The following is a 24,172-nucleotide window of genomic DNA, read 5'->3' on the forward strand; positions in this document are numbered from 1 at the left end:
ATTTTCTGGTCATTTTTCTTTATATTTCTTATGTTTCAGATGGTTTTCCTCATTTTTAAGTCAGGTTTTCGCCTTACCAGCCTTACCGCTATTTTCCTAGTAATAAGCAATCTTGTGCCTGAACCTTCTAGATAGAACCAAGTTGAAAATACATTGAAATGTTTAAATGCTTTATTAACTCTCTTGTTTGTATAGTTGAACAAAATGGACTTGGTTAAACTTCCAAAGAGAATTTGCAGATTTTCAAGGCAAAGTGCAAGATCTTTTATCTAAACTCTGCTTACTTGAATTTTTAGTGTAACACTGATGACTTACTACTTTAAGATATACCAAAGCAAAATCTAAATTATTGAATCTTTATTGCACATATTTACATAATTTGTTTTTTAAGTTTGTTGTTATTATAAAGGTGATGTATAGAGGAGTTAGTTACATAAGTCAGGTAATGAATACATTTTTTTTTTGGACAATGTTACCCTTTCCCTTGCTCTCTCCCAGTTTTTCCCTCCCATTCCCACCCACAGCTCGCATAGTTCATTTTCCAAATTTGTTTTTAAATATAATTTATCAAATCTTTTTTCTGGTGTGTATTTTATTTTATTTTTTTAAATTTTATTTTATTTATTTTTATTGTAAAGATACTATACAGAGGGTTACAGTTACATGAGTAAGGTAATGAGTACACTTCCTATTGAGCATTGTTACCCCCTCCATAGTTTTCCCCCTACCATCCCTTCCCTCCCTGCCTTCCCTGAGGTTCTTTTTTTTTTTTATTGTGATTAAGTGATTACATAATTTCCCGAATTTCACAGTATTGTGGAATAATGATGCTCATTTAAAGTCACAAGTTCATTCTAACTTTCCTGGAGCAAATTGTCTATCACAGTCTATAACATATAACGGTGTACACATGTTATACATCTGGTGTGTATTTTAGAGAAAGGAAACGATTCAAATGAGAGAGTAACTTACTCAGTAGTGACTATTCTTTGCAATTGATGTGTATACAAAATGCCATTTTTTCTTTGATCTCTTTCTTGTGTTTTCTTCATCCACACAGAAGTCTTGTGTGTTTTTATAGGAGTCCAGTTTCACAAACACCAAATATATTCTGGAATTTATTTTCATTTCCAGGGCTTCTGGTGTGACTTGAGCAAATTTCATAATGTTCTTTCTCCTTCCTGTATAATCTCATACACTCTTTAATTTTGGAACTAAGTTCTTCATTTTATTTTGTCCCCTTGATTCACAACCATTATTTTTTAGTTCCATCCTCCAATTCTTCCTTTTTAAAACTCATTCCATTGACTTTGCCTTCCTTCCACCACCTGCAGTTTGTTCCAGAGACTTTACTGTAGCAATACTTTGCTAAAACTACTTCCACAGAAATACCTAGAATTCTGAAACACTTCTCAGAGAATAACCACATCTTTTTTTCCTATGTCTCTGTCCTGAAACTCTTATCTTAACTCAATGAAACCATGATGCCTCTACTTTCCTGAATATCCTCAAGTACAGTATTTGACTTATTCTGGACTAGCAGTTTTCATCAGTAAAGGTTTATTCTCTTCATTTACCAAATCAAAACACCAAAACTTCTGTCTGTAACCATAGCCTTTTTTTTTTTTCTTCAGTTCTGGGTTGAATTCAGGGCCTTCCACTTGATATCCAGGTAATCTACCACTTAAGGTATACTTCTGGCTCATATTTGCATTGTTTATTTTCCAGGTAGAAGTTTTACTTTATGCTGTTATCCTTTTACTTGTACACACCTTTGTCACTGGCGATGACAGTGTATCAATGCTTCCAACCATTGTGCTCTTTCAGCTTTGGTAGCTCGGATATCAGGTGTATGGTTGAGAGTTTCATGAAATTCTTTTTTTTTTTTTTTGGTTCCGGTCGTGGGGCCTGAACTCTGGGCCTGGGCGCTGTCCCTCAGCTCTTCAGCTCAAGGCTAGCGCTCTACCACTTGAGCCACAGCGCCACCTCCGGCTTTTTTCTTTTTGCTTATGTGGTGCTGAGGAATCGAACCCAGGGCCTCAGGCATGCAAGGCAAGCGCTCTACCACTGAGCCACCTTCCCAGCCCTCATGAAATTCTTTTCACCTACTGGCCTTCACCTGTAGTTCCCCATCTCTGTCTCCCAAGTAGCTAGGATTACAAATTTGAGCAACTTGTCTTGTTTTGTTGACTAATCTTTTATGTAGTGCCAATTTGAGATTTTCTCATTCTTTTATTTTTGCTCTAAAATTCTATTTAGTAAATTTTATTTCATCTTATTTACCAGTGAATCTTTAGCCTTAAGTTTTAAATTAATCCTGAACCTTAATTCTCTGTGTATGTTTACATACCAAGTGATAGTTTGACCATGTGTCTCTTAAGTATGATCCAAGAACCAGCAGCAGTAAGCAACATTACCAACTAGGATCTGGTTAAGAACACAGATTATTGTGCCTCACCCAAAATGTACTGACTTGTGAACTATGGGGATAGAATCCAACAACTTATGTCTAATAAGCCAAGTATGATTCACAGATAATTGATATGATCTCTGCAATGGAAAAATGTTCTGTCATGGGGAAGGGAGTAGGTTCAATAGATGGAGAGAAAAGGCTTGGTATTCTTTTTTTTTTTTTTTTTCAATTATTAACCATATCATTTCCCTTCTCATTTCCTTACATTCCTCAGGTAGTAGCTATGTCCTGTAGATGAAAGTTTTCAAATTTGTGGGTCACATGTGGTTTAAAGGAAGATTTTATTTAGTCCTATGCAAGGTGCTATTGTTGCTATTTTGGCTTTTATTTTATTTTATTATTACTATTACTACTATTATTAAAGTAGTTGTACAAAGAGATTTTAGTTCCTTAAGTCAGGTTATGAATGCAATACATTTTGATTAATGTTACCCCTTCCTTCCATCATTCTCCCACCTTCTCCACATTCCTACCCTCTAGTTACCTAGTTTAATTTTTTATATAGTGTACATTGTGTTCACTATATTTATTCAGTCTTCCTCCCTTTGTTTGTATACCCCCCCAACATGTTTCCACTTCCTGTTATTCACACCTAAAATTTTTTTTCACACCTAAAAAAAAGATCCAAACTTAAGACTTCTAAAAAACCTACACAGTACTTTCTGCATTGCAGTGACTTGCCGCACAAGAACTATTTAGTGTCCGTCACCCAGTTTACTTCACTGTTTTATGGTAGAAGCTGTGGTCATTTGGTCACAACTCTTGCTTCAGATCTTACCTCCTAAATGTAATACCTCAAATCTGTTGCTTTCTATTCCTATGGCTCTTGTTGATGGTTTCACTGTCTTTGTGTGTGTTTGTGTGTGAACAATACTCATGGGTTTGTTCTAAATATGCTTCCACTTTTCCTTTCTAACTTGGCCTTATTCAGTCAAAAGCTTAAACATCTGTTGTTATATAACCATATAATTCAAAAACACTGAACAACTTCATTGCTTAAAGAATATTATTAAGGGCTGGGAAGGTGGCTTAGTGGTAGAGTCCTTGCCCAGCATGCATGAAGGCCTGGGTTCGATTCCTCAGTATCACCTAAACAAAGAGCTGGAAGTGGAATTGTGGTTCAAGTGGTAGAGTGCTAGTTTTGAGCAAAAGAAGCTCAGGGACAATGCCTACGCCCTGAGTTCAAGCTCTAGAACTGGCAAGAAAAAAAAAGAAAAGAAAGAATACTCTTAACTCATGAGCAAGACATTTTTAGATTAACCTCACATTTAGCTATTATTTTCCTCCCTTTCCTCCATTACCTGTTGCTCTCCTGGCACCAGGCCCTATACTAGGTAGTATTAGTTCCTTAGGAACTAATGGAAATTATGAGAAATGAGGGCATATCAGTGGTCATATAGATTGGTAAATAATCTATTAAATAACAAATGAAGCAGATTGCTTCCTCTAAAGTTTTTTTTAGAACTTTTTTTTTTTTTGGGGGTCCAGTCATGGGGCCTGAACTCTGGGCCTGGGCGCTGTCCCTCAGCTCTTCAGCTCAAGGCTAGCGCTCTACCACTTGAGCCACAGTGCCACTTCTGGCTTTTTTTTTTTTTTTTTCATTTTGCTTATGTGGTGCTGAGGAATCGAACCCAGGGCCTCAGGCATGCAAGGCAAGCGCTCTACCACTGAGCCATCTTCCCAGCCCCTTTTTTAGAACTTTTAATGTGGTTGTAGGAGATAGTTTCTCCACTTTTAAATTCTGGGTGACATTCTTTTTTTTTTTGGGTCCGGTCGTGGGGCCTGAACTCTGGGCCTGGACACTGTTCCTCAGCTCTTCAGATCAAGGCTAGCGCTCTACCACTTGAGCCACAGCACCACTTCTGGCTTTTTTCTTTTTGCTTATGTGGTGCTGAGGAATCGAACCCAGGGCTTCAGGCATGCAAGACAAGCACTCTACCACTGAGCCACTTTCCCAGCCCTGGGTGACATTCTTTTATGTTGGTTCCAGTCTCTGCTACTTGAGACACTCACTACTCTTTAGTTGTCCCTTTAGTTGTTAATTGGAGATAACAGTCTCATGGACTTTCCTGCCAGGGAAACCATGATCTCAGCCTCCTGAGTAGCTAGGATTATAGACATGAGCCACCAGTGGTGGGCCTGGCCTGTCATTCCCTTTCATGGGTTTTGTTATTGTTTCGGTTTGTGACGTAGAATGGTTTTCTCTTTGTACTCTTCCTTTTCTTTTCTTTTCTTTTTTTTTTTTGGTTGGTCGTGGGGCTTGAACTCCAGGCTTGGGTGCTGTCCCTGTACTCTTCAGCTCAAGGTGAGTGCTCTACCCCTTGAGCCACAGTGCCACTTCTGGTTTTTAAGTGGTTTATTGGAGATAAGAGTCTCAGGACTCTCCTGTCCGGGCTGGCTTTGAACCGTGATCCTCAGATCTCAGCCTCCTGAGTAGCTAGGATTACAGGTGTGAGCCACCAATGCCTGGCTGTAGTCTGCCTTTATACTCAACTTGGATGACATTTTCTTAGAAAAAAATATTAATTTTACTTCTTTTTTGGTTAACAACAACTTAATTAGTCATATGTCATCATTTCCTTAAACATCTGCTAATCTTCTGGTAATTGGTCACTCTTGAATACTATAAGTTGATAAAAAAGATTAATAAGGCTGATTTTGCATATGTGAAATTTATAAGGTACTCATGCCTTAATGTCACTTTGTTTTTAAATTTTCATCACATTTTAGTTCATATTCCTGTTTGATTTAATAAAAGGTTGCTTATGATCAGAGGTTAAACAGCTATGCAAGAAGTAACATGCCTCTCCATTCTTCTTCACCTAGTAGCTATAACTGTTTCCTATATACCTCTTTCTAGAAATTTATTGTGTATGTACAAATAAATATATGCATATATTTATTTTTCTCTCAACTAATGTAATCTGTTAGTTGACTTAACAGCCCATTAATATAGTTTGCAACTTGAAGTCTCAAATCATTATCCCATTTATATAAATGTTCTTATTACATAGTTCAGTGCCTTTAATAATTGCTTAGCTTTATAAAGAATGAAAGTATTGTCCCTTCTAGTCCTAATCTGCCTGGATTTTGTTAACCCAGTTTGAGTATTATGCTTAGTAATCTTTGAAATAATATGCTCTAATCAGTATGAAAGTGATCAAATCCATTGGTAAGTTTCAGTAACCTGGGCCTGCCAAAGCTTCTTGTAATTTCAGTGTGTCCTAAGCCCACAATAACTTAAAATTTTAGTCTCTCAAAGTCCCTAAGCCATTTGAGAGAATTTAACTCTTACTAAGTCTGATAGTCTTCTTTTTTTTCACTAATTTCTTGTTCTTTGACTACCTCTACCCTTTTTCTAGAGCTGACTTACAGGTTTGATGATTTCCAGATCCTGAGCCATCTAACCCATTTATAAGGATGAAGTATTTTATATATATGTGTGTGTGTGTATAAATATGTGAATTAATAAACTACAATTACTTTAATTTCTAATTAGATTAAATATTAACCATGTGTTGATCAAATTTGCATTAGTCATGTCTTTTATCATGAAAATTTTATATGACTTCACAAGTTTTCTTCAAGGTTAAGAAACAATCCATTTCATACTTTTTCCTTCTTTTCTCCCCTTTCTACAAATATAGCTGTTGACAGTGTCTTGAAGAGGATGACAATAATTGGTGTAATTTTATCCTTCCGGTCATTGGCACAAGAAGCACTTAGAGATGTAAGAAACCATTACAAGTATATATATATATATAATATATATATATATATATATATATATTATATATATATATATATGTTCACCTAACCCCTTTTAGTTTCTTAAAATCACAATTGGCAGTAATGTAATTAAGATTTTGTTTTTTAAGTTATGAAAATAAAATTAAGCTTATTGTTTCCCTTTTGATATTGAAATTTGGAGGATATAGCTTACCCTGTTACTATTTTTTCAATTTTGTTATTTATTAATAATTTTACATTTGACCTATACTCAGTTTAACATTGAATCCATTCCATTTTCGTGTGTTTGGTTCTTTAGAAAAATAACAAGTAAATAATTTTTCAAAAACCAGAACTCCTCAAATGGTAATATTTCATGTATTTAGAGGTCACCATTTAAAACTCTGTTTTTATTTGTTGTCTTGTGTAGGTCCTATCCTATCACATTCCTTTTCTTGTAAGTTCAATTGAAGATTTCAAAGATCACATTCCAAGGGAAACTGATATGAAGGTAATAATATAAGTTCTATTTGGATTCTTACTGATTCTTAACTAAAGTATTTAAACTACATATGAAATAAAACCTAAATAGCTTTAATATTTCTCTTTTTAGAATTACCATGGTAGTCTTCAAAATTTTATCTTTTGAATGTGTAACACCAAAGTACTGTTAAGGCAGTCAGTAAAGCTGGTGAAAAATTAGTCTTATTTTACTTAAATTCATACCTATTGATACTTAGTCATAAGGCAGAATGAGAAAGCTGAGCCAATGAAAGGAGAGTTGTTTTAAATACATCTACTCTGTTGTTTGTTTGTTTGTTTGTTTCACAGTGTTGAGTATTTAAGATTGAACCTAGGGCTTATGTATGCTCCACAAGTGTGCTACCACTGTATCATCTCCCTGTAAAAGATGTTACTTATAGGCTGTCTTCGTTAGTATCTTTTTTTTTTTTTTTTGTCGGTCATGGGGCTTGAAATTCTGGGCCTGGGCACTGTCCCTCAGCTCTTCAGCTCAAGGCTAGCACTCTACTACTTGAGCCACAGCTCCACTTCCAGCTTTTCTGCTTATATGATGCTGAGGAATCGAACCCAGGGCCTCATGCATGCAAGGCAAGCGCTCTACCACTGAGTCACCCTCCCAGTCCTTCTTAGTATCTTTTTTGTTTTATTTTGATGTTTGGGACATAGTCTCACTATGTAGCCCAAGTTGGCCTTGGAACTTGCTATGTAGCCCAGGCACCTTAAAATTCTCAATCTTTATGCCTCCATGTTCTAAGTCCGGGAATTGAAGATACGTACTACCATGCCTAGCTAATATTAATTAATGAATATAAGGTAGAAGATGGACAGCTTCATGTGAGCCCATAGTTTTTGCTTTGAAGATTTACTGAGCCATGAAATAATAACCACTCATCTAATCCTAGCTGTGGTTTTCTAGTAATTATGTATCTACACATACGTTAATGCCAGAGCTTTCCTGTTTCTTAAGATTATTTTCATTCCTGTATATCTTGAAAAATACTGACTGAAAATAATTTCTAAATTCTTGTGTGATACAGATCGTAAACTGGTGTTGCTCAGTCTTCTTTTATAATCCTACCTCTTGTTCCTTCTTTTACCTTCTTTCTTAGTCTCCTTTTCCTTATATATTCTCTGTACTCACCAGATTTTGGGGCATTTGCATATAAATCAATTTTGTCCTCTTTATTTTGGTTGAAAATTTTTGCCTTTTGCCTTTTGAAATCCTATTTATCAGTTAAGTTTTATTTTAGTAGACATTTTGTTTAGTCTTCATTGATAAGAACTTTTTTCTTATTGAGAACTTTGTATTTGCTACCATGTAATTATGTTTTTCTACTATCCCAGATGTTCCTTTTAACTTTGTGTTTTCCTATAGTTCATTACAGAAATAAATATTTTAAATTAGTGAATTTTAGAGTTTTATCATTTAAACTGTATACATATAGGTCAGAACTGTTTTCTTTCTCTTTTGGAGGACAGGTGTGATACGAGGGTTTGAATTCAGGCCTCAAACTTGTGTCATACCTCTATCCCTTTTTGCTTTAGTTATTTTTCATAAAGGTCTTGCTTTTTGCCTGGGACCAGTTTCTGCAAACAATTTTCCCAATCTCAACTTCCTGAACAACTGGGATTATAGGCCTGTGCTTGGCTTTGAGATTATTTCTGCAATGGAAGTTGTGAAGGAAGCATAAAGTTAATTAATCATAAAAAAGCAATCAGTTCTTGACATGATACTAGTGGGGAGGTTACAGGAGTTCTAGTTAATATTCTAGCAACAATGAATTAACTTTTTAAACTTGTTATAATTATGTTGTTTCCAGCAAATTTTTAATAGAATTTACTGTTTAAAAAAAGAAAAAATTGGGCTGGGAAGGTGGCTCGGTAATAGAGTGCTTGCCTTGCATACATGAGGCCCTGGGTTCGATTCCTCAGCACCACATAAACAGGAAAAAAAGAAAAGCTGGAAGTGGCGCTGTGGCTTAAGTGGTAGAGTGCTAGCCTTGAGCTGAAGAGCTGAGGGACAGTGCCCCGGCCCAGAGTTCAAGCCCATGACTGAACCCAAAAAAAAAGAAAAATTATTTTTATTAGTTTTATTGAGTTAGAATTCACCTTTCATAAAATTTATATGGAGAATTCAGTATAGCCACAGACATACAATCATCACTACAAGCAAATTTTTTATTATTATTGTCATCATTTTTTATTTTCAAATATATTTTTTATTGTGAAAATACTGTACTGAGGGGTTACAATTACACGGGTAAAATAATGAATACATTTCTTTTTTTAATTTTTATTTATTTTTTATTGTGAAAATACTGTACAGAGGGGTTACAATTACATGGGCAAGATAATGAGTACATTTCTTATCAAGCATTGTAGCCTCCTCCTTTGTTTCCTCTTCCCATCTCTTCCCATCCTCCCCCCCACCTCCCCATCCAGTCCTTCTCCCTGCCCCACCAAAGTTGTAAAGTTCGTTTTCGACATAACGACTTGTACATCTCATTGTTGCAATGATTATTTCTTTGTTGCTTTGTATGTCCCTCCCCCACAGTATTACAATTTTTTAAAGATTCCTTCACCCCATTAACCAAGAGCAGTCACTTTCCTACCAAGATAGCCATTAATCATTCTGACTCTGTAGATTTACCCATTTTGAACACAACATGTAAATCACATAGCACAAAGTCTTTTTTTTAAATAATTTTACTGAGATTAAGTCATTACATAAATTTCACAAATTTCACAGTATTGTGAGGTGGTGATACTTAGTTCAAGTCACAAACACATTTTAACCTTCATGTGGCAAATTGTCATTATCATGGTCTATAATGTTTGTGAATTCTATGAGCTTTGATAATACAACTATTTCTTCCACTTCCGGTGATATGTGTGTTTCTTTCCTTTTGCTTGGTGTTAGCTGTTCCCTCTATCCCTCTCATTCCCTCCCTCCCATCGCTGCCCTTGAACTGCTTTTTCATCAGTGTCCAGTGCAGCTGATGAGCCCCTCTGTTGTATGTTTTCCCATTTCCCTCGGATTCTGTGTCCTCCTCCCAGCTTCCTTCAGATGTACACATATATATACCATATGTGTGGTCAAGAACATGGAGTCATTTAGTAATGATGTGACAAATTTGAGTGGAGGTCCTTTGTTTCTTGAGTCCTGTTTACTTTGTCACATCTCCTTGCATTTTGGATTTAATGTTCACATATCAGGGAGACCATGTGCTGTTTTTCTCTCTGCTCTTGGTTTACCTTGCTCAAAATGATTTCCTCTAGTTCCATCCATTTCTCTGTGAATGCCATTATTTTGTCCTTTTGAATGGCTGCATAATATTCCATTGTATAGGGCTGGGAAGGTGGCTCACTGGTAGAGCACTTGCCTTGCATGCCTGAGACCCTGGGTTCAATTCCTCAGCACCACATAAGCAGAAAAAGCCAGAAGTGACCCTGTGGCTCAAGTGGTAGAGCGCTAGCCTTGAGCTGAAGAGCTGAAGGACCAAAAAAAAAAAAAAAAAAAAATTCCATTGTATATAGGTACCACAGTTTCTGGATCCATTCATCTGTAGTGGAGCATCTGGGTTGTTTCCATGTCTTGGCTATTGTGAACAGAGCACATAGTCTTTTGACACTGACATCTTTCACTTAATATTGTAAAGTTGTCATGGTTCCTTCATATTTACTGTATATCTTCCTTTTAAAAATTATTATTGAACAATGTTTTATTGCATGGATGTATCCCAGTTTATTCATTCACAGATTGATAAACATTTGAGTGAAACGAGGGAGTTATGTGGAAACTTTTATGTTTATATATATTTTTGTTTTATTATTTTTTTTATTTTTTATTTTTTTGGGTCCGGTCGTGGGGCCTGGACTCTAGACTGGGCGCTGTCCCTCAGCTCTTCAGCTTAAGGCTAGTGCTCTACCACTTGAGCCACAGTGCCACTTCTGGCTTTTTTCTTTTTGCTTATGTGGTGCTGAGGAATCGAACCCAGGGCCTCATGCATGCAAGGCAAGCGCTCTACCACTGAGCCACCTTCCCAACCCCTTATGTTTAAATTTTTGAGGAACCACCAAACTGTTTTCAAAGAGAATGCACCATTTATGTATTTATGTATTTATATTTTTTTTGTCAATCATGGGGCCTGAACTCTGGCCTGGGCACTGTCCCTCAGCTCTTCAGCTCAAGGCTAGCACTCTGTCATTTGAGCCACAACACCACTTCCCGCTTTTTCTGCTTATGTGATGCTGAGGAATGGAATGCAGGGTCTCATACATGCAATGCAAGCGCTCTACCACTGAGCCACCTTCCCAACCTGAAAATGCACCATTTTATAACAGTGTTATAAGGAGTTTTACTTTAAAATAATTAAAACTTTATGTGGTACTGAGGTTTGAACTCAGGGCTCAGTTTTGCCTTTGTTAGATAAGTGCTCTACCACTTGAGCCATGTCTCCATCATGCTTTCACATTTTCTGCATCCTTACAATATTTTTTGGTTACAACTATTCTTTCTAATGGATGTGAATTGGCATTTCATTTGTTTTGATTTATATTTCCTTAATGGCAAATGATACTACCTTTTTATGTATTTTTTGCCTATTTGTATATCTTTAAAGAAGTATACATTCAGAACTTTTGTCAATTTTGAATTAGGTAGTCTTTTTATTTTTGAAATGTAAGAGTCTATATATTCTGGAAAGAAGACCATTAATAAGTAATTTTTATTGAATATAGACATAAGCATAAGTCAGTAATATTCCATTTTTGTGTCTCTCAGTTGCATATTTTATACTCACACATTTAAGGAAAGTTGTAACTTTACAGTGTTTTGATTGGAATTTGCCACAAAATATACGTAAGATTTGTCTGACCTAATAGTAGGGAGTTATAACTAGCAGTATATCACAGAGTACAAAAGCACTCATACTATATGTTAACCGCTTCAGCCAAGTTCTGCAAGTTCTTGCAAGCAAAAGGAGTCTGATTGAAACACTAAATATTTGCCTAATAAAGTGAAATTGTTCAGGTGTTTGTTAAAATATTTCTTACTTTGTAATTTCTATGTATTTACCAGGTTGCAATGAATGTGTATGAGTTATCATCAGCTGCTGGATTACCTTGTGAGATTGATCCTGCACTGGTGGTGGCTCTTTCCTCACAAAAATCAGGTAAAATGGGGTAGTAAACATGTAGCACCCTTATTAAAATTACCAGGGCAATATAGTTACATGTGTATATTTATCCATTTATGAAAAAACATACTTTAATATTACTTCTAATGATTTAAGTACATCAGTTCAGAAAAGACGAAGATCCCTTTTTCCTGGAGCCTAGGTTGTCTTATAGTCAGCATACAGAAGCCAGCTAAGCCAGAAGACGGGGTGCGGTGACGTAGTCTGTTTTAGTGTATGTTGGTGCTGCAATGAAGAGGATTAAAGTTTGAACCTTAAGTTACTCCAGCTTTCATCAGCTTAATGAGAAAAGGAAGCAGTGCCAAAAATATACTGCACTGGAAGCACCAGTGAAGTTGAAGAAAAACTAGGGAAAAACTCCTAGGAAAGTGGAAAGAGAATGACCAACTCTGAATGTTAATGGCTTATGCTGACAAAATCAGTTCCAGCAGTTACAGTCAAAAGACTGAATTCTTACTGGTGAAAAAAAAAATTGGAGATAGTGTCAGATGCTGGTTTCTCATGCCTACCATCCTAGCTACTCAGGGGACTGAGATTTGAGGATCACAGTTTGAAGATAGCCTGGGCAGGAAAGGCTCAGAGACTCTAATCTCCAATTAACCACCTAAACTGGAGGTAGAGCTGTGGCTCAAAGTGGTAGAGCTCTAGTCTTGAGCAAAACAGCTTTGGGACAGGCCCCGGGTTAAAGCCTCATGATCAACAAAAATTTTAAAAAAAACAATAAAAAAATGGGAGACAGTAAGTATAAAACAACTTTGCCAAAGTTTTATTGTAAGGGAGAAAAATAGTAAAATACCTAGAGTAGGGAGAAAAACCAAGGGAAGTATTTTTTGGTTTGGTTTCTGTTGTTTTCTTTTCCTTCTTTCTCACCCACCCCTAACCTCCTCTTTTATGTTACTTTAGTCATACAATACATTAATTATAGTCATAGATTATTTTTTAAATTTTATTATCAAGGTGAAATACAGAGGGGTTACAATTACATAAGTAAGGTAGTGATTACATTTCTTGCCTGAGTGAGTTGTTAGCCCTTCCCTCATTTTTCTCCTCTTTCCCTTCTCTCCCCCCCCAATTCTCCCTCCCAAAGTTGTATGGATCTATCTTGTGAGTATTACTGTTTCATTGGTTCCCTCTTTGCCCTTTGTCTCACCATTTTCTTGTTCCTATTCCCTTCCCTAGTTCAGATAAAGATATATACAATACCCAGGGTACCAAAATTGAAAACAGTGACAACAGGGGATAAACCATAGGGGGAAAAACACAAAAGAATGAAGAAATCACCTAGTACATTGAGAACAACAACAACAAAGAAAAACCTCTTGTGTCCGTGTCTTGGAGTCCATTTAGCTTAGCATCAACTTATGTGGTCATATATACATAGCTATTGAGCTTATCTGATAAGATTATCCTAGATGTATACTAATTATTACAAATAAGGGAGACCATGGGACCTATGTTTTTTGCGGTCTGGTTTACTTAATATGATTTTTTCCAAGTCTATTTCCTAACACATGTGGCAGTGTCATTCTTTCTAATGGAGGCATAGAATTCCAGTGTGTGTGTGTGTGTGTTTGTGTGTGTGTGTGTGTGTGTATTCTTTCTGATGGAGGCATAGAATTCCAGTGAGAGAGAGAGAGAGAGTGTGTGTGTGTGTGTGTGTGTGTGTGTGTATTCTTTCTGATGGAGGCATAGAATTCCAGTGAGAGAGTGTGTGTGTGTGTGTGTGTGTGTGTGTGTGTGTGTATTCTTTCTGATGGAGGCATAGAATTCCAGTGTGTGTGTGTGTGTGTGTGTGTGTGTGTGTGTGTGTGTATTCTTTCTGATGGAGGCATAGAATTCCAGTGTGTGTGTGTGTGTGTGTGTGTGTATTCTGGAGGCATAGAATTCCAGTGTGTGTGTGTATATGTGTGTATTCTTTCTGATGGAGGCATAGAATTCCAGTGTGTGTGTATCACATTTTCTTGATCCATTCATCTACTGAGGGGTATCTAGGTTGCTTCCATATCTTAGCTATGGTAAATAATGCTGCGATAAACATAATTGTGCTGGTACCTTTAGTGTGGCCTTGTTTGTGGTCATTTGGACTGGGCCATAGGGGAGCTCTATGTGGAGTCTTTTGAGGAACCTCCATACTGCTTTCCAGAGTGGTTTAACAAGTTTACACTCCCACCAACAGTACAGTAGCATTCCCTTTTGACCACATCCCTGCCAACATCTGTTGTTACTAGATTTCTTGATTCTAGCCATTCTGACTGGGGTAAGGTGGAATCCTAATGTTGTTTTGATTTGCATTTCTTTTATGGCCTAAGTAGTTGAGAATTTCTTCATATGTTTATTGGCCATTCTTATTTCCTCTTCAGAGAAGTCTCTCTTTAAGTCTTTAACCCATTTATTAATGGGCAGTTGTTTCTTTGAAGACTTGTTTTTGGGGGATTTAATTTCTTGAGTTCCAAGTATATTTTAAATATGAGATCTTTGTCTGTTGTATGGCTAGTGAAGATCTCCCGATCTGTGGGCTTTCTACTGATCTTGCTTACTATGTCCTTTGCCATGCAGAAGCTCTGCAGTTCAATGAAGTCCCACTTACCCAACCTTTCTTTCATTTGTTGTTTTTCTGGGTCTATATTAAGAAAATTTCGGCCTGTGTTAAGGAGACCTAGGTTTCTCCTATTCCGTCCTGTAATGTTTTCAGAGTGTCTGCTTTGAGTCTGAGGTCTTTGATCATTTGGAGTCGATTCTGGTGCAGGGTGATATATAATGGTCTAGCTTTAGTTTTCTACAAGTAGTTAACCAATTTGCCAGCACCATTTACTGAAGAGGCTGTCTTTCTTCCATTCTACTTTTTTTGACTCCCTTATTGAAGATTAGTTGGCTATCGGTCTGCGGGTTCATTTCTGGGTCTTCAGTTCTATTCCATTGGTCCTGAGGTCTGTTCTTGTGCCAGTACTAAGCTGTTTTGAATACTATAGCTTTGTAATAGAGTTTGAAGTTATTGTTATTCCTCCAGCACTGTTCTTTCTGCTGATTGTTTCTGCTATTTGGAGTATTTTATTGTTCCATATGAATTTTTAAATTGCTTCCTCTATTTCATTTAAGAATGAGGTTAGGATATTGATGAGTATTACATTGACTTTGTGGATAGCTTTTGTCAGTATTGCTATTTTCACGATGTTGATCCTCCCAATTCAGGAGCATGGGAAGTTTTTCCACTTTCTTAGTTCTGCTTGAATTTCCTTTTTCAGATTTTTAAAGTTTTCATCATAGAGGTCCTTCGCTTCTTTGGTTAATTCCTAGGTATTTTATTTTGGCAGGGTTGGGGAGGGGGCTGTTACAAAAGGAGTTGCTTTCCTGATTTCACCTACACTTACTATTGACATACAGAAAAGCCATTGATTTTTGAGGGTTAATTTTATACCGTGCAACTTTGCCGAAGTTTGTTTCAGCTTGAGTAATTTAGGAGTGGAGTCTATGGGATTCTTTAAATACAAGATCGTCATCTGCAAAGAGGGAGACTTTTACTTCATCGTTCCCTATTTGGAATCCCTTTATGTTTGCATCATATTTCTCTAGCAAGGCATTCTAATAGTAAGTTGAAGAGGAGTGGAGAGAGTGAACATCCTTGTCTCATTCCTGAATTTAGAGGAAATGGCTTTAGCTTTTTGCCATTAAGTATAATGCTAGCTGTAAGTTTGTCATATACACCTTTATTATATTGAGGAATGTTCCATGGATTCCTAGTTTCTCCAGAGCTTTCATCATAAATGGGTGTTGGATCTTGTCAAATGCTTTTTTTGCATCTGTTGAGATCATGTGGTTCTTGTCCTTGCTCCTGTTGATGTGATGAATTACATTAATTGACTTATGTATATTGAATCAGCTTTGCATCCCTGGAATGAATCCTATTTGATTATCCTGTATGATTTTTTTGATGAATTATTAAAATAGACTGGCCAGAATTTTGTTGAAAAGTTTTGCATCGATGTTCATCATAAAAAATGGGTCTGTAGTTCTCTTTCTTTGATGAATCCCTCTCTGGTTTGGGGATGAGGGAGAGTTATGATGGCCTCATAGAAAGAGTTTTGTAGTGAACTTTCACTTTCAGTTTCACTGAAGAGTGAGGTGTGAGTTCTGCTTTGAAGCCTTGTAGAATTCAGCTGTGAATCCATCTTTTCTTGGATGGGAGGTCTCTTATTGCTGTTTGTATTTCAGTGCTTGATATGGTTCTGTTTAGTTGGTTTAAATCTTCTTGGTTTAGTTTGGGCATATCAATATTTGCTAGAAATTCTTCCATTTCTTCTAAATTCTCAAATTTGTTAGGATAAAGGTTTGAGAAGTATTCCCTTATAATGTTCAGAATCTTGGTTGTTTCTGTGGTGATGTTTCCATTCTCATCTCTGATTTTGTTTATTTGAGTGTGTTCTCTTCTATTTGCTAAGGAGTCTGTCAATTTTGTTAAGTTTTTCAAAGAACCAACTCTTGGTTTTGTTGATTCTTTCTATGGGATTTTGGACTCTAGTTCATTTAATTCTGATTTAATTTTAATTATTTGTTTCTATCTACTGGATTGGGGTTTGGCTTGTTGCTCTTTTTCAAGGAGATTCAGGTGCATCATTAAATTGCTGGTTTGAGATCTCTCCAGTTTGTTTATATAGGAACTCAGAGCTATAAATTTTCCTCTTAGTACTGCCTTTGCTGTGTCCCAGAGGAGCTGGTAATTAGTATTTTCATTTTTGTTAAATATCATGAACATTTGAAAAATGTTTAATTCTTAGTTATATGTGATAATGGATAGTTGGATAATTATAAGTTCCTGGATATCCATTAAGTATTTTCTGAATAAGACTCCAGATGTCTAATTACTAATTAGAGCAAGAATTGACTAATGGAGTAAGAAGATGCTACAGTTACATTGATGTCTAGTTCAGGAAAAATAAATAATTTTTTTCTTAAGGTGATTTTTGTAGAATAATTTATGAGATAATAGATTATATAAATTGTAGTAAATAAGAATTTTTTGATAATTTCTCATCAATTTTCAATTATGAAATTTAAGCATTTAGTTATCCTAACTATATTTTTGCCCTAAAATGTTACTGTTTTTGTTTTTGTTTTTGCTTTCTTTAAAGTAATAAAAGCCAGGCACTGGTGGCTCACACCTGTAATCCTGGCTGCTCTGGAGACTGAGATCTGATAATTGTGGCTCAAAGCCAGTTGGGTAGGAACAGCTGAGATACTTTTATCTCCAATTAACTACCTAAAAAACTATAAAAGTGCAGCTCTAAACTATAAAAGTGCAGCACTAAAAAAGTGTACCTCAAAGTGGTGGAGCACTAGCCTTGAGCAAATAAACTCAGGAACAGTGCCCAGGTTTTGAATTCAAGTCTCATGACTGACAAAAAAGTGAATAACTAAAATAAAATCTTGCTTTATTGTTATATTGGGAGTCCTCTTAGTATGCCTGGAAAGTTGATTATAGCCAGTAGTAATACATATTATTTCTACTTTATTTCTTCTAACAAAATTTTAGTCAATTCTATAAAACCCCAGTGAAATATTTTATTTCAGTATAAGAAATAAGTAATTGAATATTCAATAAATTCATTTTGTCTAGTTTAATTATCAAGTCTTAACTAATCTTGAAGAAATAACTTGATTTTATTCTTATTTTTTCTCCCATAGAAAACATTAGTCCTGAAGAAGAATATAAAATTGCCTGCCTCCTCATGGTCTTTGTAGCTGTTTCTTTGCCAACACTTGCCAGCAATGTGATGTCTCAGTACAGCCCTGCCATAGAAGGTAATAGTGGTTTAAAATCATCTTGGGAATAAAAAGAATTGTTAGTTTTGGTGTTATGTCTTTAAATAATTTAGCCTTAATTCCCTTATTAACTATGTAACTTTGGACAGTCTATTTTCTTTTTTTCTTTCTTTCTTTTTTTTTTTTTTTTGTCAGTCGTGGGGCTTGAACTCTGGGCCTGGGTGCTGTCCCTCAGCTCTTCAGTGCAAGGCGAGCGCTCTACTGCATGAGCTACAATGCCACTTCCGGTTTTCTAGTGGTTTATTGGAGTTAAGAGTCTCATAGACTTTCCTGCCCGGGCTGGCTTTGAACTGTGATCCTCAGATCTCAGCCTCCTGATTAGCTAGGATTACAAGCGTGAGCCACCAGCACCTGGCTCTATTTTCTTTTTTTGAAGTCTCAGTTTTCTGATAATGAAATGAGATAGGATTATTTTAGGAATTGGGTGATAAATGTTTGTAAAACCACTTAGTATGTCTCTTAATTTTCTAAGATAGTATAAAATGGTTGCATGGTTTATTTTAAGGAGTTTTGAAAGTATTTGCCTATTTGATATAATATAGACCTGATTATTTGTTCTTTATTTGCCCACAGCATTTTTAAAACATAATCTTCAGGAAAGTAAGGGAACAAGTCAGTTTGTGCTGTACTTTTAATCATGTTACAATTTATGTAGATTGTGAAATCATTAAAAACTTATTTTCTATGTGTTACATGAAATTTTGGGGTCACTCAGAATGTACAGAAAACTTTTTGTCCTTTCTCAGGGCACTGCAACAATATACATTGCTTGGCGAAGGCTATCAACCAGATTGCTGCAGCTTTATTTACAATTCATAAAGGAAGCATTGAAGATCGTCTCAAAGAATTTTTAGCGGTATGTATAGGGAGTAACAAAATTCATGACATTTTACAAAGGAAATAAAATTATGACTGAGTTCTAACAGTAAATCCTCTTCACTTTCATTCTACTTTGTATGCTCTGGTGGCATTTTTTTGTTTTGTTTTTGAATTCTTTTTTCAAGTATATAAATTTTGCTTTTCCTTGAATGTTTTTTGTTTTGGGAAGAACAACAAGTGAAAGCAGACAGTAAGACTAAGGAACAGAAGAAGGTCCTGAGTTCAAGCACTATTACTAGCACCAGTAACAGAAAAAAAGATAAATCAAGGATAGTCAATTTATGGTTTTTTTCCTTCTAGCTTAGAAATTTCTTCTCCACTTACAGAGCTTTTCAAAGTGACTTTATTTTTTTCACTGAAGCTGGGTGCTGGTGGCTCATGCTTGTAATCCTAGCCACTCAAGAGACTGAGATATGAGAATCATGGTTTGAAGCTAGCCTGGGCTAGAAAGTCCATTAGATTCTTACCTTCAGTTAACTGTGGTTCAACTGGTGGTACACTAGCCTTGAGCTAAAAAGTTCAGGGATAGTGCCCAAGTCCTACCAATGGCACAGTATCAATTTTTTCTGATGGATAAGTAGAATTCCATTGTGTATATATACCACATGGTCTGGATTTATTTGTCCATCGAGAAGCATCTGGGCTGATTACATATTTTGAGTATGGTAAATAAAGGAAACACTTCAGAAGCTCTCCTTTGGAATATCCAGATCACAACATGGCTGTTGATATGGGTTATATGTGTTGTCAACATTATTGAGTAAAATAAGGATTACTTGAACACAGACATAGCATGACTATGACAGTTAACGGGCAGGTAGCATAGACCTACACAGTGAAGATGTTCTGGACAAAGGGATGAATCATGTCCCTGGTAGGATAGAGTCAGATGGTATAAGATTTCATCACATTACTTAGAATGGCATGCAATTTAAAATTTAGTAAATTATATATGGAATTTTCCATTTAGTATTTTCTAACACAATTGGCCACAGAAAATGAAACCGTGGTTTAGGGGAAAGTTTACTATATAGTTAATGTAAATACTAGTAAGAGAGAAAATAATTTGAATCATTGTAAGAAACGTGCTTATTCTGAAAAACAGCAGTTTTAAAGACTAGAATGAATATTTGGTTAAATATATCCCTTAATAGTTCTCTAAAGTATTTGAATGAAAAGTAAGTGAGTTAAATTACTCATTATTTTATATATATAGCACTGAGTGATAGAAATGTGTTAGGAATTGAAGCATACTGAAAGTAAATAACTTTAAAAAACTCTATGTATGTATGTACTTTTAAGCTTGCATCCTCCAGTCTACTGAAAATTGGTCAAGAGACAGATAAAACTACAACAAGAAATAGAGAATCTGTTTATTTACTGCTGGATATGGTAAGCTTTATTTATTTTTTTTACTAATAGAATTTCTAGTCATTCCTCAATGTCTTGACAAGCTAGAACACTTGTTTCCATCTCTTGCTTTCACTCTACCCAAGTTATACACTTGCTAAAAATTACTGAAAAGCACTGACATACTATCTTACTCTTAAGATATCATATCAGACTCCAATAAAATAAAAGATTACCATTAACCTAGAATATTCTTCTATGAATCCTGTTTAATCTGTTGTTTGTATTTTCCTAGTTTCTCTGTTCTTTTCCAGCTTACTGTTTTTTACATTTGACCATTCTGTCCTTCTAATATAATTTCCTGAAGTTCCCTGGGCCTTGCCGAGTCTACCCCTGTATTATCTATGAGCCATCTATGTCTGTGTCAATGCTCTGCCTGCCTTGTGCCTTTCCTTTGGTTCTTTCTTGTACTTCCTGAGGTCTGTATTCTAATGAGTTAAACAAAACAACAACAGAAAAACCCATACCTTAGCTGGGCGCCCAGTGGCTCCTGCCTGTAATCCTAGCTACTCAGGAGGCTGAGATCTGAAGATTATGGTTCAGAGCCAGCCCAGGCAGAAAAGTCCATGAGACTTTTATCTCCATTTAACTACCAGAAAATCGAAAGTGGTGCTATGACTCAAAGTGGTAGCCCTAGCCCTCATTGAAAGAGCTCTGGGACAGCACTCAGGCCCTGAGTCCATGTCTCATGACCAACCACCCCAAAAATCCAAAGCTTAATTTTTTTTTCTGGATGATGTTTCTACCTACTGTAATCAATGTTAATCTTTCTTTCCTTTACAACTCTAGAATTTATACCTTTTCATTTAATTATAGTTAAGTCTTATGTTTGCTTATTTTCTAGCTTAATCTTGAGTTCATAGTTGTGCTTAGTGATATAGACCATATTTTAAATATTTTTGTATTCTCTTATAGTTAATATATATTTGAAGATAGTGAAAGTGCTCAATATTTTCCCATTGATAAATTGATTTCATTAAAAAGGAGCATTTAAAAATATTATGGTCTACATTTTAAAGTTTTAGTAAAAGGACAATGATTTGGGAATGGGTGGGGTTGGGAGAGATGAGGGCATGGTGGAAAGTATGACAGTGATCAAGATACATTGTACTCTGACATTTTGAATTGACACTCCTTTGTACATCTGCTTAAGAATAATTTAAAGGAGGCTGGGAAGATGGCTCAGTGGTAAAGCGCTTGCCTTCCATGCATGAGGCCCTGGGTTCGATTCCCCAGCACCACATAAGAAAAAGAGCCAGAAGTGGCGCTATCGCTCAAGTGGTAGAGCGCTAGCCTTGAGCTGAAGAGCTGAGGGACAGTGCCCAGGCCCAGAGTTCAGGCCCCACGACCGGACCCAAAAAAAAAAAAGAATAAAGGAAAGAAAAATATTGGGGTCTGTTCTACCAAGAACAGTTAAAAAATTGTGTCTTTTTAGTTGTCAGTAAATGTCCCATTATAAAATACTTGAATTTTGACAAATGTTTGGAATTTTTCAGATTGTACAGGAATCACCATTCCTGACTATGGATCTCTTGGAATCCTGTTTTCCTTATGTGTTGCTGAGAAATGCATACCATGCTGTCTACAAACAAAGTGTTACATCTTCTGCATAAAATATCTACTTATTCAAGACAAGCACGCATTTTTGTTGCCTTGGTTTATCTGTAAACTGTGGAAATATTTTACCTTGAGGCCTGAAAAACCGTTTTGTGGATTATAAGTTTCTTTCATACGGTTGTATTTTCTGATCATTGGTTTCTTAATATGGCTATAATACAATACACTTGGTTGATTTAGGTTGCACATTCACTAATATAATTCCTATAATTTTGGAGTATCATTTGTTTGAAAAACATGTTTTTGATAATTGATAATGAAAAAATTGCTTGGTTTATTTCTGAAAAAGAATTGTATTTAGTGATTATTTTAGATAGTGATATTATAGCATTCATCTGTGTGTAAATTATTTCATATAGAGAGGAGTTCTGATCTGTACCTATGGTTCTTATTGAAAACAAAAATTGGATGTGCATTTGTGTGATGTTATGAATACATTTTTACCTTATTTTGAAACATTTGCCAAACTAAATACTCTAATATTGTATAACATTAAAAATGTTAAAGGACTGCTTAGCATTAGAAGCAGATTATGTCCTGACCTTCTAAAACAGCAGCATATGTTGTTGCTTGTACAAAGCCTGGTGATAATTTTTAGACTTACTTCCATGGTGCCCTGTTGGCATAAGCACTACCATTGTATCCTGCTGTATAATAAACAATCTTAGACATTTATCAACTGTTGATAAAAATGTTAGTCCTTAACCACTTTTTATATGTTTTAAAATTTTGAAATTCAAGTGTATCTGCCATAACATAAAATAAACACTAGACTATATCACATTTTGAATGGATTTCTTTAAGATCTTTGCAAAATTATATGACAGTATGAAAGTTGTAGTTTAAACTTAGTTTAAAACGAACTTTGGCTTAGAAATAACACATCATTTTGCTATGGTTAGCTATTATAAGAACTACCTAAATGTTTTAGAAAATATTCTCCTGGGGGGAAAATAATGAAATAAAATACAATTATATAAAACTGTTTAAAGTTAAGAACTTAAAGAAAACTTTTGTGCCATCAGTTTACTGGTTATATCTGTTCCCAAATGCAGTTACTTAAAGGAATGGGGGAAGAAATGATAGGTCGTCACCAGTGCAAATGTTGAAAAGTGCTGTTTCAGTCAGTAGTGAATGGAAACCCACAAAGGGCCTTTTGCTCACTGATTGGCTTGAAGGCCAAAGCAGCTCATTTAGTTTAAAAATTAAACAGATGTTTTTTGCTCTTTGATTGGCATTGTAAAGACTATTTTTCAACAGTTTGGTTTCTGGATAACATAAAGAGCTGTTTTTTCACAGCTTCTTATGTATATACTGGTAGCTTGTGTTGAGATAAAAGAAAGCTGCTGAGAATTCAGTTATAATATTTTTCTTAGTTCAGATATAGACAGTGGGATGTAATCAATGTGCACAAGATCCCTGTACTGCTATTTGACGTGTTGTTTGTGTACTTTATATTTGTTAGGGAATAATTGTCATGTGAAGAATTTTAGTAGTTCCATAAGGATTTTTTAAAGAGAAATCTTTAAACGGAATAGTTTCAGACTTAAAATAGTTTCAACTACTTATTGTATATAAACAGACTATGATTTAACATTGTTAACTTTAAAATAGAAGGATCCTAGAGTGGTAATAAATTTGTTGGCAGTACTGTTCTAAGAGGAAAGCAGGCACTGAATATGTACACTTTGAAATATGAAATAAAAAAGCCATGTACTACCATTGTTAGATTAGGCCAAGAAAGATCACCCTTGAATATGTATGAAGTCTTTCTTGTCCAGATTTTTTTCTCATATACTCAGCTTCATATACTGACTGGCCTTTAATTGAATTACTTTTTACAGAAAATTTTTCTACCAAAAAAAGAGAAAAATAGTGGTGGGAGAGGTACGTAGAATAATTTGGAAGAAAAGTTTAAAAGTAAATTGACAACTAACTATTTTTTCTAATTACTATTTTTAATGTCTTATTTCAATCTTTGTTATTTTCTTCTAGCTTAATATTAACCATACTGTTTTTGTTGTTTTCTTTATAATATGATCATACAGTACATATTGATCTGTGATCTGCTTATGTCATTCTTTGTAACTCCTCCATATATACCATGAATTATTTAGCAACTTTATTTGGATGGACATTTAGGAAAGGTCTTCTTTTTCTTTATTGGAAATATCATGGATCTATGTCCTGGTGAACTTGACCCTTAGGAAACATCTGAGAAATAAAATTGATTCCTATCACTTTCCTATTCATTAATTCAACAGATAGTTTTAGATGCCTGGTTAAAATGGTGAGTAAAATAGAGAAGTTCGCCCTTTCACTAAATTTGCATTTACTGATGGGAGAAAGCCTCCTGGAGTTACACTTCAGGATGATATTCTGGGGGGAATCTATAAAGGTGTTATTTGAGAAAGCTTTATCAGGGAAGAGAAAACATTTGAGCTGATACATAGATCAGAGAGGGGAACATTGAAAGTGAAGGCCCTAGAGGTGAATACAGACTTGGCAACATATGAGAAGTTATAAG

At 35.5% G+C, this 24,172-nt stretch overlaps 1 protein-coding gene across 2 annotated transcripts in view; it reads left to right on the forward strand.

The window, feature by feature from the left end:
- Nckap1 (NCK associated protein 1) overlaps positions 1 to 22,428 on the forward strand; it is a 95,474-nt gene extending 73,046 nt beyond the window's left edge. For both annotated transcript variants that reach the window (XM_042688235.1, XM_042688236.1), the window contains exons 25-31: positions 6,121 to 6,203; positions 6,633 to 6,713; positions 11,805 to 11,898; positions 17,602 to 17,718; positions 18,486 to 18,595; positions 19,921 to 20,010; positions 21,525 to 22,428. In XM_042688235.1, the coding sequence (XP_042544169.1) occupies positions 6,121 to 6,203; positions 6,633 to 6,713; positions 11,805 to 11,898; positions 17,602 to 17,718; positions 18,486 to 18,595; positions 19,921 to 20,010; positions 21,525 to 21,641 (692 nt within the window). In that variant the 3' untranslated portion in view covers positions 21,642 to 22,428. The remainder of the gene's footprint in view (positions 1 to 6,120; positions 6,204 to 6,632; positions 6,714 to 11,804; positions 11,899 to 17,601; positions 17,719 to 18,485; positions 18,596 to 19,920; positions 20,011 to 21,524) is intronic.
- Positions 22,429 to 24,172: the final 1,744 nt, after the last annotated feature.

The sequence above is a fragment of the Dipodomys spectabilis genome, unplaced genomic scaffold (genome assembly GCF_019054845.1).
Source record: "Dipodomys spectabilis isolate Male_0828 unplaced genomic scaffold, ASM1905484v1 ptg000115l, whole genome shotgun sequence".
Taxonomy (NCBI): domain Eukaryota; kingdom Metazoa; phylum Chordata; class Mammalia; order Rodentia; family Heteromyidae; genus Dipodomys; species Dipodomys spectabilis.